The following is a 20,052-nucleotide window of genomic DNA, read 5'->3' on the forward strand; positions in this document are numbered from 1 at the left end:
ATTGCAAAATACATACAAAGAGAAGAAATAGTACTATATGTTCTGTACTATATAAAACAGGGCACACATGTACAAAAAACAGAAAAACGAAAAACATAATCCCCAAAAAATAGGGCACACGTGTAAGCCCAAAATTAACAAATCCCCCAAGAATAAATATAGCACACAACAATTAAAATCCCCAAAAATTAGGGTTTAAACCCCCTCCCAAAATTAACAAATTAAAAACCCCCAAAAATTAAGGTTTAGACCCCCTCCCAAAATTAACAAATCAAAAACCCCCAAAGATTAGGGTTTGTAAACAAATTATAAAAACCCCAAAAATTAGGGTTTATTAACAAATTAAAATTAAGATTTGCACCTTTAATTAGAGAGGAAGAGTTGCGAAACAGAGAACAAACGGAGACTCAGAGCTTTCAAACGGCGAGAGGAAGAGTTTCTACGAACAAATGGTGACCCGAAGCTTCGATGGCGAGAGGAAGTGTTTACGTGCAGAGCTTCGATGGCGAGAGGTTGAACGGAGAGGTTGCGAGTATTTGTGAGAGAGGAAGAGCTTTGACGGTGATAGGAAGAGTTGAACGTAGAGGTTGAACAGAGAGATTTGTGAGTGAGAGAGTGTGTGAGAGTTTGTGTTTGTGAATTTTAGGATAATGATTTTGTGAGAGTGTTCGAGCAGGAGTTTTTGTTTGTTCAGAGTAAACGACATCGTTCTGTCATAAAACGACATCGTTTTTATCACTAACTGAGTGGGTCTTTTTTATTTTGTTTAGCGGGCTTGCTATTTTTGTGATGGTGGGCTTTTTGCCCCGCTTTTTTATACAATTTTTCATTTGTCTAAGGCAACATCACTAAAGATGTTGGCATGGAGAATCTAAGGCAACATAATTGGCAACATTCGACTATGTTGTTGCCATATATCTCCTTTAAAAAATGACAGGTATTTTTATAAAAATATTTTTAAACTGAGATATTTTTGAAAAAGCCCTTTCTTTAACTCATTTATAAGTCAGGCTATTATGTCTATCTCTAGCATGATTTTGTTACCTTTAAAACAAAATATGTAAAAAACACAAATACGGCACTTGCAACTACCAACTAAATTAGTCTAAAGTAAAAAATTAAAATGATAATATTTAATATTTTAGTATTGCAAAACATATTATTTCCGTTCATATAATTGAATGAAAACTTTAAAAATTCTATTTAGGGTCAGATATGCTAAGTAAAGATTTTAAATACTATGTTCGGGCTCGATAATCATCGGGAATGAGAGTGATCTAGTGGTAACATGATTTACAAATCAATTAGTAGCCTCGAGTTCAATATTTTCGAAACCAATATTTTTTATCATTAGTATAAGAGTTCTCATTTATTTACCATAATCTAGCTGTCATTAACTTTGTAAGGTTTTGATCATAAGCTAAGCCGTCCATTTATCTCACAAGCTAAAGCAAATTTTATTTAAAAAATTGCTCAAATTATCCTAAACTTACATTATAAGGAAAAGAGTTTTTTTTAAGTTGTAACAGACCTAAAATCCGTAGGACACCGTACATCAGTTGGAAAATATGAAATTTTGATCATAAAGTTGGACTATCCATTTGAGATCAAATTAGATATGAAATTTCTTAACAGGCTGAAAAGTGAAAACCTATTTCGTAACACCATCTTCCAACATGCCAAATTAGATTATTTATGTGGTCGTATATATCATATAGAGGAGTTGTAACACAATTTTAATATTTAAAATTATATACCACACGCATAAGGAAGGGTTACTTGACCCCTTTGATTTTGAATCATATCCTACATGCGAGTCTTGTCTATTGGGTAAAATGACCAAATCTCCATTTAGTGGACATGGAGAGAGGGCTGCAGATTTGCTAGGATTGGTACACACAGATGTATATGGACCAATGTCTACGCAAGCCATGGGTGGATTTTCATACTTCATTACTTTCATAGATGATAGATCTAGATTCGGATATGTGTATTTAATGAAACACAATTCTGAAGCCTTTGAAAAGTTCAAAGAATATAAACATGAAGTGGAGAAACAAACCAAACACAGTATTATAACTCTTCGATCAGATCGAGGTGGTGAATACTTGAATGGAGAGTTTCTAGATTATCTCAAAGAAAATGGTATAGTCTCCTAGTGGACTCCTCCATATACTCCACAGTTAAATGGGGTATCTGAAAGGAGAAATCAAACTTTGTTAGACATGGTTCGGTCCATGATGAGCTATGCGAATCTTTCAGTATTCCTATGGGGTTATGCATTGGAAACCTCAGCATATTTACTGAATAAGCTGCCTTCCAAATCTGTTCCTCAAACTCCATATGAGATATGGAAAGAAAGGAAACCGAGTTTTAAACACGTTAAGATTTGGGGATGTCCAGCTTATGTCAAGAAAGTTGACCCAGATAAACTGAAATCTCGATCCGTAAAACGTAATTTTGTGGGATATCCTAAAGAGACTTTGGGGTATTACTTTTACACCGATCATCGGGTGCTTGTCTCCAGAGATGCTACCTTCTTGGAAAAGAAGTTTATCCTTGAAGGAAACAGTGGGAGCAAAATTGAACTTGATGAAGTTCAAGAAGCACAAACTACTACGGATCAAGTGGAAACACCTGTTCAGACCGAACAACCTTCTGTGGAACAACCCATTCGTAGGACAGGGAGAGTGTAATATCCCATATATTTTCAAATATTATTATTATTATTTAGAATTGTTTATGTGATTTTATGTGAATTATGGTGAATTATCTGAAAAGTGGAATTGATATCTGAATGTTTATATGTGACATTATTTGAATATTTGAATTTTTATATGTCCAGAATAAAATATAGATAATTGTGGTATTTTTCTGGTAATTTTTGGAGTGTTATATGATTTTATAATGATTTATGAATTATTAATTATTTTCAGAATAATTATAAAATTATTTTATAGAGCCGGGAATCTTCCAACTTCAACCGTTTTGCGTTTTTACCACCCGAAACTCTTCCGAAAACTCCTTCCTAACCTAATCTGGTAATTCCGGACATTTTCCGTGTTCTGACTTTTTCGATCCAGATTACGTTTGACCCGTGCACGGCCCGACACAATATTTTCAATACGCTAATCATTTCGGTAATCAACAAAACCCGTATTCTTAAAAGACGGGATATTTTTACGTTATTTTCGTATATGGTATTTTATAAAAAGCCCAGTTTTGATAATTATCCAATTCTAGTATTAAATTGTATCGTTTTTACAGTTACATAGCGGCTAAGCAACTAATTTAACGATCCAAAATGATCCAGAACGATCCAATATTTCATAAATATAAATAGCCTATTTATTATTTCGTTTATTCCGTTTATTCATTTGCAACCAGTTAAAATACCGTAAATACAGAGAAAAACCCGAGAAACCGATACGTTCACGAGAATCAAAACACGAACGAAGGCGTTATCGAACTCCGATTCGGGCGTGCAGCATATCAAAACGAAGCTCTCGAAATCTTCTTTCTGAATCAATCATCAGTTTCTGCCCAGAAATCACAGTAATTTTCTTATTTAATTATTTATATTCGAATTATTTGATAATTAAATTATGAAAATTTGTTCTTGATGTTTTTGATGTGATTTGATGCTTCCATGTTGTAGAGTATATTTTTCTGGTCAATTTGGTATATAATATGTCAGATTTTGAGTTCTGCATCATGTAGAAAAGTGACTTTGATTCTCGGATATGAAAATTAGGGTTTTGAAGCTTTGAATGTTCTTAATTGGATTTAGACGTTTTTGCTGTGGGGGTTATTTGTTTAAATTGATTGCATGGTTAAGTAGATCGTTGTGCAACGAATCGAATGGTACCACTGGTTTTAACAGACGGTGTCGGGAATGTGGTGATCGGAAAACGGGTCGAAACGGCGGCGGAATTTTCAGGCAATGATTCCGGCTGTTTCGTTGATGTATTGAAAATTCTGGCTGTGTAAATGAGTTTTGGCTCGCCGGAAAAGCTCGGGATCGCCGTTAATGGCGATCGCCGGCAACCGGCGACGGGGACGGGGAAGATGGCAAAAATGCAGGTCGGTACTTGTATTTTTGCTAATCTTGCAAAGAATGGATTTCTGTTTTAAAATATTACAAAAATTAGATTTCTGTTTAAAAATATTTAAGAAATGATAGTTTATTATTTTAAAAATTAGAAAAAAATTTTGTTTATTTAATTCAGAAAATAATTTTTATTATTTATTTATTCAAAAATAAATCGAAAATATTTTATTAATTAATTTTAATTAGTTTTTAATTATTTTAATTAATCGATTAATTTATAATTAATTGATTAATTAATTAAATTAATTATTAATTGATCTTAATTGATTTAATAATTAGATTAAATTTTTTAAAATTGATTTAAAAATTCCGAAAAATAAATTCGAGCTTTAAAATATTATTTTAAATTATTTTCCAAGCTCGATAATTTTTATAAAACTATTTTCGAGTGTTCGAGCCTTATTATTTAATTATTAAATGATTCAGAGACCCGTTTTATTCCGAAAAATGTTCAAAAATTCATAATAAATCAACCGTTTGTCCGTTTTATACGAAGCAAACGCGTACAGACTCAGAAAAATGTTGCGCTTCCAATAAAAATACTTTTAAGACCTAATTTCTTTTGTATTGCAATGTCATTTGATTTGTGCATCAGTTTGAGTCGGTATTTGATCGATAAATGCTAATATTGACCTGATTTTAATTCTGAAGGCCTTAGAATGTATCTTTTAATGATCTGACTTATGTGTAACATGAAATATGTGATTATGTGTTATATGAATGCCATGACTAGGTGTTGCATGATATGCATGCTATCTGTTTACAGTTTTAAAATGCCATGCTAGTTATAAACGATCAGATAGATGTCCAGACGTATAGTTACGTCGATTGAGTTTGGTTCTGTCAATTAAGATAGTTCTTTTGTTTATAGAATTGAGTAGCAAGGAGTGAAGTCAAGTGTTAGACGGAGATAGTAGCCATCAGTTATAAGCTGAGTTATAGTAAGAAGTTATCAAGCATACCAGGCAAGTACCCCTAACTTCACTTATTGTTCAAGTGACGGTTATTTTGAATCATATTATGCAAGTATCTCTATCTTCATTTATCATTCCATTGGTATTGACTCTAAACTTTATTCTTTCAATTTCCATACTATTCTAAGTTCAGAATAGTTCAACGTTTTATATTTTGCTATAAATTACTCTATAAAGTAGAACATTGAATTGAGATTAGCGAATAACTAATTGTTCTAGTTATTTCTCCATCGATTGTCGAGATAACTCTGGACCATGAGAAATGGGGATTTATATGGTTAATGATGTCCTTTGATTCGGCTCCTTTGATCAAAATGTTTTATGGGTTGGATGAATGCGTAAGTGACCGGGACGGACGGTCCAGCGGAGGGCTATGTCTATGTGTTGTATAAAATATTATGACACCATTTTTGCCACAGGCAGGTATATTGCCTTTTTATTTGAGTACTCGTATTTTAGGGACATGTTTCTATGAATCATGACCTTGTGCTATCACACAGGCTGATCAGCATGTGATAGTACGTCCGTCGGAGTTAGATTACAATCTAAAAATTATCATTTATTGTTGATAGCTTGTAAAGCTTTATATTACTGCTTTCATCCCTTTTGTTCAGTTATTATCAGAATACGATTTATCATTTCAAGTACATTTTATATTGCTTACTGAGCATTTCTTTCGCTCATACTTGTTTATCAATCTAATCTTTCAGCTAAGCCAGAGCAGGCTTGAGATCCAGGTTTGCTCAGAAGTCGAGTGCTTGTAAATAGTGGTGTGTATTCCAGATAGACTGTTTTGGGACGCTTGGATAGTCTAGAGGTTTGTAATAAAATTTGAATAATTTGTAAAACTAATTAGACTTATGGTCTGTAATAACACTTGGTTTGTATTAGTGCTTGTTCCATACTATAACCTGTGATCGATCCAGTACAGGTAAAGGGGTCGTATTTATTATATTATTCCGCTATGATTATTTTATTACAGTTTAGTGGCAAGTGACCCCCAAATCTAGACCCCGGGTTTGGAGGGCATCACAGGTTGGTATCAGAGCTACAGGTTATGGTCACTGAAAAAGGCTCAGGATTGTCATAAATGAGTCATAGGAAGATTACATAAGATAGGCACGTGTAGTTTAGCTTTTATAGGATTAAATTTAGGTTATTGGGTTAGATTATAGTTAAGTTATTTAAGTTTCCTGTTTTGCGTTTAGCTTTAGGCCTTGTGTCATTGCCCTGCTATTTTGTTGGTTTAGTTAAGATTTTAAGCAAGGATTTAAAAGGTTTGGATAATTCAGAGTAATTTTCTTTATGCTATTATTCTTGAGATAATAAGCAGGATTATGTGATAATCATGTCGCTTGTGTTAATATGGTAGCAAGTTCATGATATTTTGGGAAGAGATACTGTTTGCAAATTCTGATATGCTAAGAAATTGCTACATATTTGACACAATGCTTGACAGATTATTATATATGTTGCTTGTTTCTTACCAAAGTAATGGCACCAAAGAGAAGGAATAATTCAGGAGAGGATAGTACCGAGAGCCGTACAAATCCAGCGATTATCCAGATATTGGGACTAATGCAGCAGGAGATGTTACATCTTATGCAGCAACAACAACAGCAGCATCAGCAAGCAGCAGCACCACCTGCAGTGACTTTTAAGCAGTTTCAAGCTGTGAAGCCACCTGAGTTCAAGGGAAGTGCTGATCCTGTGGAAGCCAATGCATGGCTCAAGGAAATGGAAAAGGCTTTTGAATTAGTCGGAGCAGGAGCTGAGCAGAAGACAAAGTTTGCAAGTTACTTTCTGAAGGGTAAGGCGAACTATTGGTGGGAATCCACACGAGCATTGGAAGGAGGTGAGTTTATAACCTGGGAGCGATTCACAGAGCTGTTTCTGGAAAAATATTTCCTGAGGTATATGAAGAACCAAATGGAGATCAAATTTTTGAATCTGACCCAGGGTGATCTTACTGTGGCTGAGTACGAGGCTAAGTTTACTGAATTGGCAAGGTTTGTGGCAGACCAGGTTGATACAGATGAAAAGAAAGCAAGAAGGTTTGAGCAGGGATTGAAATTTTGGATTCAGAACAGAGTGGCCATGTTTGAGTTGACTTCATATGTGGCAGTGGTTCAGAAAGCAATGGTGATCGAAAGTTAGAGTGACATGTCTCAGAAAAGAAAAGATGGGAAGAAAAGAAAGATAGAAACCTCAGAAGGAGGTCAGCAGCTATGTAATTTCCAGAGCCGTTTTAACAGAAGGCCATAATTTTAGGGTAATAGGAATATGGGATTCAGAAGACCACAATCAGGAAATGGAGGACAAGGCAACCATTTTCAGAATTCAAATCAGCAGAGGCCCAATCGTTCACCAATACTAGATTGCCAGTTTTGTGGTAGGAAGAACTTTGGGAATTGTAATGCTAATGTGACGTGTTTCAAGTGCGGCAGGAAGGGACACTTTGCTAATGTGTGTCAGAATCAGACTCAAGGTCAAAATATGGGAACTGGATGTTATAAGTGTGGAAAGCCAGGACATATCACCAGGAATTGCCCAGCACAAGGTATGACGAGTAAAACCCCAAGGCTTACAGGTGCTCCATCTCAGAATGTGCCAAGGAATGAAGGACCACTAGCAAAGGACCAGCCAAAGGCCAGAATATTCAACATGACTATGAAAGATGCTGTTCAGAGTTCAGACGTGGTTGCAGGTACGCTTCCAGTCAACTCCGTAGATGCTAAAGTTTTATTTGATTCTGGAGCTACAAGGTCATTTATTTCTCAAGATTTTGTCGATAAACTGCATTGTGAAGTTAAATTGTTAGAACAAGCATTAATAATAGAGTTAGCTAATAAGGACCAAGTTTTTGTCGACCGAGTATGCCCGAGGTGTGATGTTGAGATATGAGGACATCATTTCTATGCCAACTTGATACCTTTTAAGTTGGGAGAATTTGATGTTATTTTAGGAATGGATTGGTTGTCAGAAAATAACGCTCAGATTGATTGTAAGAATATGAAAGTAAGACTTCATACCTTGGATAGTAAGAAGAAGGTGATATTTTGAGGAAATAGGCAAGAGACGAAGTTCTTAACGATAGCTCAAGTGAAAAAGTTATTGCGTCAGAATTGCGAAGCATATTTGGCCCATGTGGTAGACACCAGCAAAGAAGTTCCAGCACTAGAAGTGATTCCAGTTGTCAACGAATTTTCAGATGTCTTTCCAGAAGATCTACCAGGATTACCTCCCGACAGAGAAATTGAATTTGCGATTGACTTAGCACCCGGAACAGAACCAGTCTCTAAAGCTCCATACCGGATGGCACCAGTGGAGATGAAGGAATTGGCAACTCAGCTGCAAGATCTTTTGGAAAAAGGAGTTATAAGACCCAGTGTATCCCCATGGGGGGCACCAGTACTGTTTGTCAAGAAAAAAGACGGGAGTATGCGACTGTGTATTGACTATCGAGAATTAAATAAGCTGACCATTAAGAACAAATACCCATTGTCGAGGATCGATGATTTGTTTGACCAATTGCGAGGCGCTGTATGGTTTTCTAAAATAGATTTAAGATCCGGATATCATCAACTGAAGATCAAGCCTGAAGACATTCCGAAGACCGCATTTAGAACCAGATATGAGCATTATGAGTTTTTAGTGATGGCATTTGGATTAACCAACGCACCAGCAGCTTTCATGGATCTGATGAATCGAGTATTTAAGAAGTATTTGGATAAATTCGTGATCGTGTTCATAGATGATATTCTGATCTATTCCAAAAAAGAAGAGGAGCATGCACAACATTTGAAGATAGTTTTGGAGATACTACGACAGGAGAAATTGTACGCAAAGTTTTCTAAGTGTTAATTTTGGTTAAAAGAAGTACGATTTCTTGGGCACGTGATTAGAAATAAAGGAGTGGAAGTGGATCCAGCAAAGATTGAAGCCATAATCAACTGGGAGAGGCCAAAAACACCAACGAAAGTAAGAAGTTTCCTGGGATTGGCAGGTTACTACAGAAGATTTGTACAAGATTTTGCAAAGATAGCTACGCCATTGACAAAGCTTACCAGGAAGAACCAGCAATTTGAATGGGATGAGAAATGCGAAGAGAGTTTCCAGGAATTAAAGAATAGATTAGTATATTCTCCAGTGTTAGTCTTGCCAGATGATCAAGGAAATTTTGTGATTTATAGTGATGCATCGTAAAAAGGATTGGGATGTGTTTTGATGCAGCATAACAAGGTGATAGCCTACGCTTCAAGACAGTTGAAACCACATGAAGAGAAGTATCGAACTCATGATCTTGAATTGGAAGCTATAGTGTTTACATTGAAGATTGGGAGGCATTATCTTTATGGGGAAAAGTGTGAGATCTACACGGACCACAAGAGTTTGAAATATATTTTTACCCAGAAGGAATTAAACATGAGACAACGAAGATGGTTAGAACTAATCAAGGATTACGACTGTACTATTAACTATCATCCAGGTAAAGCAAATGTGGTGGCCGACGCTCTGAGCAGAAAAGAAAGGTTAAATATGATAACTTCATCAAAGGAGTTGATCAAGGAATTTGAGAAGCTAGAAATAGAGGTTAGTATCCCAAGTTTGTCTACAGAGGTATTGTGTGCAATGTCTTTTCAACCAGAATTATTGGAGAAGATAAGAAGATGTCAGGAGGAAGTAATGAGCCATGAACGAGACAGTTTGACAGGAGAAGAGATAGGGAGTCAAAAGGATGATAAAGGGATATTAAGATTTTCTTCCAGAATAAGGATACCCAACGTAGCCGAGCTGAAAGATGAAATTCTTCGAGACACTCACAACTCCAAATATTCTATTCATCCCGGAAGTACGAAGATGTACTGAGATTTAAGAGAAAACTATTGGTGGCCAAGCATGAAGAAGGAAATTACAGAATGGGTAAGTAAATGGTATACTTGCCAGCGAGTTAAAGCAGAACATCAAAGGCCCAGTGGACTGATACAACCGTTGGACATTCCAGAATGGAAGTGGGAACATATCGCGATGGATTTCGTAGTTGGATTACCGAGAACCAGGGCAAATCATGATGCTATTTGGGTTATTATCGACAGATTGACGAAGTCAGCGCTTTTTCTTCCTATCAACGAAAGATTCTCAATGGATAAATTGGTTGGATTATATCTTAAGGAAATTGTGACACGACATGGAGTTCCAGTATCCATAGTTTCAGATAGAGATCCTCGATTTAATTCAAGATTTTGGAGAAGTTTTCAAGATTGTCTCGGAACAAAGCTGGATATGAGTACCGCGTATCATCCGCAGACGGATGGTCAAAGTGAAAGGACGATTCAGACTATTGAGGATATGCTAAGGGTATGTGCGCTAGATTTTGAAGGAAGTTGGGACGAACATTTGCCATTGGTTGAATTCTCCTACAACAACAGTTATCATGCCAGTATTGGAATGCCGCCTTATGAAGCTTTGTACGGGAGAAGATGCAGATCTCCAATATGTTGGGAGGAAGTTGGTGAGAGAAAGATTTTGGGTCCAGAATTGATCCAGCAGACGAAGGAGAAGATAAAACTCATTCGGAAAAGATTAACAGCAGCTCAAGACCGTCAATGTAAATATGCAGATCCTACCGAAAAAGATATGGAATTTGAAATTGGAGAAGCAGTGTTATTGAAGGTTTTACCTTGGAAGGGTTTATAGAGATTTGGAAAGAAAGGAAAGCTGAGTTCGCGTTATGTTGGCCCTTTTGAGATTTTGAGGCGTGTGGGAAAAGTTGCGTACGAGTTAGCGTTACCACCTCACATGCAACATATTCACAATGTGTTCCATGTGTTAATGTTGAAGCGTTATTTTCCTGATTTGAACCATGTGATAGAATACGAGCCAATCGAAATCCAGCCAGATTTATCTTTTGTAGAGCAACCAGTGCAGATTTTAGATAAGAAAGAAAGAGTACTTAGGAATAAGTCTGTATCTTTAGTGCGAGTCTTGTGGAGGAATCCCAAGGTTGAAGAATCGACTTGGGAATTGGAAAGCGAAATGCGATCCAAGTATCCTCATTTATTTTCCTAGACTGATTCTGAGGACAGATTCCTGTTAAGGGGGGTAGATTGTAATATCCCATATATTTTCAAATATTATTATTATTATTCGGAATTGTTTATATGATTTTATGTGAATTTTGGTGAATTATCTGAAAAGTGGAATTGATATTTGAATGTTTATATATGACATTATTTGAATATTTGAATTTTTATATGTCCAGAATAAAATATAGATAATTGTGAAATTTTTCTGGTAATTTTTGGAGTGTTATATGATTTTATAATGATTTATGAATTATTAATTATTTTCAGAATAATTATAAAATTATTTTATAGAGCCGGGAATCTTCCAACTTCAACCGTTTTGCGTTTTTACCACCCGAAACTCTTCCGAAAACTCCTTCCTAACCTAATCTGGTAATTCCGGACATTTTCCGTGTTTTGACTTTTTCGATCCGGATTACGGTTTGACCCGTGCACGACCCGACGCAATATTTTCAATACGCTAATCATTTCGGTAATCAACAAAACCCGTATTCTTAAAAGACGGGATATTTTTATGTTATTTTTGTATATGGTGTTTTATAAAAAGCCCAGTTTTCATAATTATCCAATTCTCGTATTGAATTGTATCGTTTTTACAGTTACTTAGCGGCTAAGCAACTAATTTAACGATCCAAAACGATCCAGAACGATCCAATATTTCATAAATATAAATAGCCTATTTATTATTTCGTTTATTCCGTTTATTCATTTGTAACCAGTTAAAATACCGTAAATACAGAGAAAAACCCGAGAAACCGATACGTTCACGAGAATCAAACACACGAACGAAGGCGTTATCGAACTCCGATTCGGGCGTGCAGCATATCAAAACGAAGCTCTCGAAATCTTCTTTCTGAATCAATCATCAGTTTCTACCCAGAAATCACGGTAATTTTCTTATTTAATTATTTATATTCAAATTATTTGATAATTAAATTATGAAAATTTGTTCTTGATGTTGTTGATGTGATTTGATGCTTCCATGTTGTAGAGTATGTTTTTCTGGTCAATTTGGTATATAATATGTCAGATTTTGAGTTCTGCATTATGTAGAAAAGTGACTTTGATTCTCGGATATGAAAATTAGGGTTTTGAAGCTTTGAATGTTCTTAATTGGATTTAGGCATTTTTGCTGTGGGGGTAATTTGTCTAAATTGATTGCATGGTGAAGTAGATCGTTGTGCAACGAATCGAATGGTACCACTGGTTTTAACAGACGGTGTCGGGAAGGTGGTGATCGGAAAACGGGTCGAAACGGTGGCGGAATTTTCAGGTAATGATTCCGGCTGTTTCGTTGATGTATTGAAAATTCTGGCTGTGTAAATGATTTCCTGGCAACGTAGTGAACAATCCCTGTTGATTTGGTGTATTTCTGGGTCGGTTTTGGCTCGCCAGAAAAGCTCGGGATCGCCGTTAATGGCGATCGCCCGCAACCGGCGACGGGGACAGGGAAGATGGCAAAAATGCAGGTTGGTACCTGTATTTTTGCTAATCTTGCAAAGCATGGATTTCTGTTTTAAAATATTACAAAAATTAGATTTCTGTTTAAAAATAATTAAGAAATGATAGTTTATTATTTTAAAAATTAGAAAAAAATTATTTATTTAATTCAGAAAATTATTTTAATTATTTATTTATTCAAAAATAAATCAAAAATATTTTATTAATTAATTTGAATTAGTTTTTAATTATTTTAATTAATCGATTAATTTATAATTAATTGATTAATTAATTAAATTAATTATTAATTGATCTTAATTGATTTAATAATTAGATTTAATTATTTAAAATTGATTTAAAAATTCCGAAAAATAAATTCGATCTTTAAAATATTATTTTAAATTATTTTCCAAGCTCGATAATTTTTATAAAACAATTTTCGAGTGTTTGAGCCTTATTATTTAATTATTAAATGATTCGGAGACCCGTTTTATTCCGAAAAATGTTCAAAAATTCATAATAAATCAACCGTTTGTTCGTTTAATATGAAGCAAACGCGTACAGACTCTGAAAAATATTGCGCTTCCAATGAAAATACTTTTAAGACCTAATTTCTTTTGTATTGCAATGTCATTTGATTTGTGCATCAGTTTGAGTCGGTATTTGATCGATAAATGCTAATATTGACCTGATTTTAATTCTGAACGCCTTATAATGTATCTTTTAATGATCTGACTTATGTGTTACATGAAATATGTGATTATGTGTTATATGAATGCCATGACTAGGTGTTGCATGATATGCATGCTATCTGTTTACAGTTTTAAAATGTCATGCTAGTTATAAATGATCGGATAGATGTCCAGACGTATAGTTACGTCGATTGAGTTTGGTTCTGTCAATTAAGATAGTTCTTTTGTTTATAGAATCGAGTAGCAAGGAGTGCAGTCAAATGTTAGACGAAGATAATAGCCATCAGTTATAAGCTGAGTTATAGTAAGAAGTTTTCAAGCATACCAGGCAAATACCCCTAACTTCACTTATTGTTCAAGTGACGGTTATTTTGAATCATATTATGCAAGTATCTATATCTTCATTTATCATTCCATTGGTATTGACTCTAAACTTTATTCTTTCAATTTCCATACCATTCTAAGTTCAGAATAGTTCAACGTTTTATATTTCGCTATAAATTACTCTATACAGTAGAACCTTGAATTGAGATTAGCGAATAACTAATTGTTGTAGTTATTTCGCCATCGATTGTCGAGATAACTCCGGACCATGAGAAATGGGGAGTTATATGGTTAAGGATGTCCTTTGATTCGGCTCCTTTAATCAAAATGTTTTATGGGTTGGATGAATGCGTAAGTGACCGGGACGGACGGTCCAGCGGAGGGCTATTTCTATGTGTTGTATGAAATATTATGACTCCATTTTTACCACAGGCAGGTATATTGCCTTTTTATTTGAGTACTCGTATTTTGGGGACATGTTTCTATGAATCATGACCTTGTGCTATCACACGGGCTGATCAGCATGTGATAGTACGTCCGTCGGAGTTAGATTCCAATCTAAAAATTATCATTTATTGTTGATAGCTTGTGAAGCTTTATATTACTGCTTTCATCCCTTTTGTTCAGTTATTATCAGAATGTGGTTTATCATTTCAAGTACATTTTATATTGCTTGCTGAGCATTTCTTTCGCTCATACTTGTTTATCAATCTAATCTTTCAGCTAAGCCAGAGCAGGCTTGAGATCCAGGTTTGGTCAGAAGTCGAGTGCTTGTAAATAGTGGTGTGTATTCCAGATAGACTGTTTTGGGACGCTTGGATAGTCTAGAGGTTTGTAATAAAATTTGAATAATTTGTAAAACTAATTAGACTTATGGTCTGTAATAACAGTTGGTTTGTATTAGTGCTTGTTCCATACTATAACCTGTGATCGATCCAGTGCAGGTAAAGGGGTCGTATTTATTATATTATTCCGCTGTGATTATTTTATTACAGTTTAGTTGCAAGTGACCCCCAAATCTAGACCCCGGGTTTGGAGGGCGTCACAGAGAGTGTCTCGCCAACCTGAGAGGTATTATGGCCTTGTCATTGAGAATGACAATGAGTTGCCAATCATTGATGATAATGACCCTGTGACCTATAATGTGGCTATGTGTAGTGTTGATTCAGAGAAATGGCATAGTGCCATGAAATCCGAAATGGAATCTATGTATACCAACCAAGTATGGACTCTGGTTGAGGCGCCTGAAGGTGTTAAGCCCATTGGGTGCAAGTGGGTATACAAAAGAAAGATTGGAGCAGATAGCCAGGTGGAGACCTAGAAGGCCAGGCTCGTGGCAAAAGGATTCAAACAAAGGCAAGGGATTGACTTCGATGAAACTTTTTCGCCTGTAGCCCTGTTAAAATCAATTCGGATTTTGCTTGCGATTGTTGCTTACTACGACTATGTGATCTGGCAAATGGACGTGAAAACGGCCTTCATCAATTGGGAAGTTGAGGAGGAAGTGTATATGACACAACCAGAGAGTTTTCTTTCCAAGGGAAATGAACACCTAGTGTGTAAGCTGCTGCGAACCATATATGGTTTAAGGCAAGCGTCTCGTAGATGGAACATCCATTTTGATGAGACAATCAAAGAGTTTGGTTTTATCAAAAACATAGATGAACCATGTATCTACAAGAAGGTTACTGAGAGCGCGGTAACATTTCTTGTATTGTATGTAGATGACATACATATTATAGGAAATGATATACCGATGCTGCAATCAGTCAAAGTATGGCTATCAAAGAACTTCACCATGAAGGACTTGGGAGAAGCATCCTACATTCTCGGTATGAAGATCTATAGAGATAGATCTAGAAGAATTATATTTCTTACCCAGGGTACATACATCCAGAAAGTGCTTAAAAGGTTTAGCATGGAAAACTCCAGAAGAGGTCTCATACCGATGAGCCATGGAGTGTCCCATTCCGAAAAAATGTCTCCTAAGACACCTGAGGAAAGAGAGCGTATGAGTATGATTCCTTATGCTTCAGCAATAGGATCTATCATGTACGCGATGTTGTATACTAGGCTTGATGTTGCTTATTCAATTAGTGTGACGAGCAGATATTAGTCCAATCCAGGTGAAGACCACTGGAAAGTAGTGAAAAACATCCTTAAGTACTTACGAAGGACTCGGGACATTTTTCATGTTTTTGGTGGTGAATCTGAGTTAAAAATAGAGGGTTATACTGACTCTAGTTTTCAATCAGAAAGTGATAAAAAATCTATGTCAGGGTACGTGTATACTCTGAATGGTGGTGCGATTAGTTGGAAGAGTTTCAAACAGTCTACAACGGCTGACTCCACAGCTGAAGCAGAATATATAGCTGCAAGTGAGGCTAAAAAGAAGCCGTTTGGATGAGGAAATTTGTTTCTGAGTTGGGAGTTGTTCCTAGCGTTAAAGAGCCTATTGTGTTGTATTGTGATAACAACGCAGCAATAGCACAAGCCAAGGAACCTAGGTCTCATAAAAATTCCAAACATGTCATGCGGCGCTTTCATCTGATTAGGGAGATTGTTGAAAGAGGAGATGTCAACGTCGAGAGAGTTGACACACATAACAACATAGCAGACCTTTTAACAAAGCTACTTTCTCAAAGTCACTTTGATCGTCATAAAGACAATATGGGTATTAGATACCAGAGTGATTGGCTTTAGTACAAGTGGGAGATTGAAAGAGATATGTCCTAAGTCCAATCATGTATGAGGATTTAGGAATAACTTTTATGTAATCTATTTTGATTTCATTGATATTAATAAAAGACTTGTTTTGTTTTTATTACGGGCTCTATCTATTTTAAGTGTTTAAATAAGATATACCACAGTTTAGAGTAAAGCTTTTTATGGATTGTGATGAGATCATAATAATGAGACCTAAAAGATGATAACTCTAAACTTAAATAGTTCTTGGTCGTAGGATTACTAACTGGTAATTAATAATCCGCAAAGATCGGTGCATACTATGCTTGCTTCATTATGAAGGATGTCTGTTCTCATAGACATTTGTGTGGTGACACTATAGCTAGTATGTAGGTGCTTATTTTAGAATAAGTTCACTGAACATGACTCACACAGCTGAACAACTGATGGAGTTCACTCACGTGTCAGCAGTTGTTCACATAGTGATAGTTGTACAAGTATCCTTAGATTTGAGGTCATCATAGTCATCTTGTGTACACCGAACTATGCTTTGGTTTAGTTCTTAGTCTCCAGGGACAATTATAAGGGCTCTACTGGGTATAGAAATTTGTACACGAAGATAGTGTATGATCAATAAAGGATCTACCCCTTCCAGTGAAGGAAGATAATGTTCAATGCTGATCCACTTATGCTAGTTCAGGAATCTCTGGCCAGAGTGAATGAAATTAGAAAGGAGTTTCTAATTTACATTAAATAGAACTAAGTATAGTGAATGGGAAAATAAGTGATTAAATAAGATAGGCTTGACACAAGTTCCATGCATTGTATTTATTCGTGACATTGCAGGGTAGAAGGAATTGATTGTACGGTAACTACTCACTGAATAGGTTCTTGGTATTCTAAGCAGTGAATTCGTATTATCCGGATAGTCGCGATATGCTGAGAAGTATCCCTCATGATGTACAATAAATATGATTAATTAATTAATCATATTTAATGAATTAGAGAATTTATATAAATAATGATAAAATAGTTTTATTATTATTTATTTCTACTACCGGCTTAATATTGAATCTACAGGGTCACACCATAAAAGAGAATGATTTAATGGTGGATGAATTAATTAATAATGGCTGATAATTATTTATTTATGAAATAAATAATTAATTGGCAAATTTAATAATTGATTAAATAAGATTTAATTGATTATAAATCAATTAAGAAAAAGTTCTTAATATTATTAATTAAGAATTTAATTTTTGGAAATTAAATCAAGTGAGAAAATTATTTCTAAAGTATTTAGAAAAATGATTAATAATTAAAAGATGTTTTAATTATTAGTGAGAATAATAAAGGGTTAATAATAATATTTTATGGGAAAATTTTCAGCTGAAAATTTTGCATATAAATATACTATTATAAACCCTATTTTTGCCTCAACCTAAAAATTTGCGTAACCCTAATTCTCTCCACCTCGTCCTCCTTTATTAAATCAATTTCTTGGTGGATACCGGTGGAGTGCTTCACACTTGAGGAGAAGCTGCTAGGGATTTCCGTTCATCATTCTTGGATCGCTATTAAAGACCTCCATTTTTCCATTAACGTAAAGCTTCTTAAGGTAAACATACTGAACTACGAATTAAATATTATTTTTTGCATGGATCCTGCGAAGGTTTTCGGTTTTTTAAGATTTAAATTTATGTTTTCGTTGCGTTTATGTGCTAAAAACCCTTCACAAGTGCAAAGATAAGTGATGAGACGTAGCTAATTCCAAACTTTGAACTCTGCATGAGGAAACAAATTACAACAAACTTGATTTTCAAGACCCCTATCAAGTCTTTCTTGAATTTAATTCGGCTTCCCGCTAGATTTTTCCCGAGTATATTTATCACCCACAAAACCTAAATCCCTTAACCCACATTCATTCACCATATCTACAAAACCTTGAAGTAAATGAAATGGATAAGGTCTCCTACCTCTTTTTTTCGTCTGCACTCATCATATCGTTAAAATCCCCGATAATGCACCATGGAAGATTTGACCTAGCTGCCAACTCCTTCAATATATCCCATGATTCTTGTCTCTTCCCTCGCTCTGGGCACCCATAAAAACCAGTATACCGCCATCTCCCTATTTGATCATTAACAACCTCGAAATTAATATAATGCGTACCGCCTCCTTTTATTTCACATCCTCCATCATTCTTCCAAAATAGAGCCCAACCTCCACTATGACCTTGGGCATCAATCGACCATCAACCTGCATAATTTATGGTTTTACAAACTTTAACTATTTTATTCTGCTTTGATAGAGTTTCGGACATGAAAATAATATTAGGCTTTATTTGATGGGTAAGTTCTTTTAAGAAACGAATTATACGTGGTTTACCTAACCTACGATAAGTTCTTTTCACATATCGAGCTCAGTTGAGTTTACTTCCGAGTCCACCTTTAAGTCCACATTATTTTCCTCGTTTTCCCGCCTACGTCTTGAATCAATAATAACAATTTCACTTTCATTTTTTTTTCCGCTCATTTTTATGCCTTCCTTAATTATAGAACCAATATCCTGTAATTTACTCCTTCAATTTTCTTGACTGAACTGAACTACACCTGTCTCTCCTATAATCTTGGCTATACGTCCATCTATCTCCATGAATCTCTCACCCGAGGCCCATTATTCATGGCGGTTGTTGACTGGAAGTCGCCAGAATTCGATCACCAGCTCTATCCTCCCTCACCTCCATTACGCAACCAAGGTGCTCCAATATTTTGACTTTTCCCACCTCTAACAGGAACTTCTAACCATGTCCCATACGATCTTTCAATAACTTTATCAAAATTTGCATAGACAATCCCACAATCTCTATCAGAATGACCTATCAAGCCACACACAAAGCAGAAACTACTCAATCGTTCATATTTAAAATTCACCCATGTCCACTCATCACCCTCCCTTTTAACTTTCATTCTTCATTTTGGTGACTTCTCAACATCCATTATAACCCGAATACGGTAGAACATTTTCCATCCTGCATTTAAATTCTGAGGATCTGTTTTAACAAACGCACCCACATAGTTCCTATACTCCCCAGTAATTTACTTGATAGCATAACTATGGGTATATCATAAACTTGAACCCATATCTCCATTTTGTTCAACTTAGCCAGATGAGCGTCTTCACCATTTTCTAATATATGATGCAACAGTAAACTTTGTTCAAAAGTTCAAGTTCCTCCGTCAATCATTTTTTGAAGATCCAGACTCTGAAAGAATACAAATAAGTACCGCCATCTACTAAAGTCATGAACCTCCACACCCTCCCTTGGTCGCCCACCATAGATGCAAGAACATTCTACATAGCCTGGAAATTATTGTTTTTCTTCGATGAAAATCTCCCAATCAATATAAACGTTAGTTGTTGCTGCACATTCTCCGTTTCCCCTACAATTACTATGGCGCCCTCCAAACCCGGGTCAGAAGTTTGGGGTCCCCACACACACACCTTATTAATAACATGCTTATGCCAATGATAAAAATAATAATAATATGCAGTGACCCTACTTACCAACTACCACGGACCACAACAGGTTAAAGTATGCACACAAGCCAAACATACCTAATTATATTACAAACGTTCAAATCCCAACTATTCCAAACTCAGAACTGAGTATTAAACATTATTACAAACTTTTACAAACTTAAATTATTCCAAAAGAGGCCTACTAGCTTAGATCGATC

The 20,052-nt window shown here is 35.5% G+C and overlaps 1 protein-coding gene across 1 annotated transcript in view; it reads left to right on the top strand.

Annotated features, from left to right (window-relative positions):
• Positions 1–468: 468 nt before the first annotated feature.
• The window catches only part of LOC141686338 (two-component response regulator 24-like), a 32,833-nt gene continuing 13,249 nt past the window's right edge, over positions 469–20,052 (top strand). Inside the window, exon 1 of the mRNA XM_074491378.1 lies at positions 469–561. Coding sequence (XP_074347479.1) covers positions 469–561 — 93 coding nt within the window. The remainder of the gene's footprint in view (positions 562–20,052) is intronic.

This window comes from Apium graveolens, chromosome 9 (genome assembly GCF_009905375.1).
Source record: "Apium graveolens cultivar Ventura chromosome 9, ASM990537v1, whole genome shotgun sequence".
Classification (NCBI taxonomy): Eukaryota; Viridiplantae; Streptophyta; class Magnoliopsida; order Apiales; family Apiaceae; genus Apium; species Apium graveolens.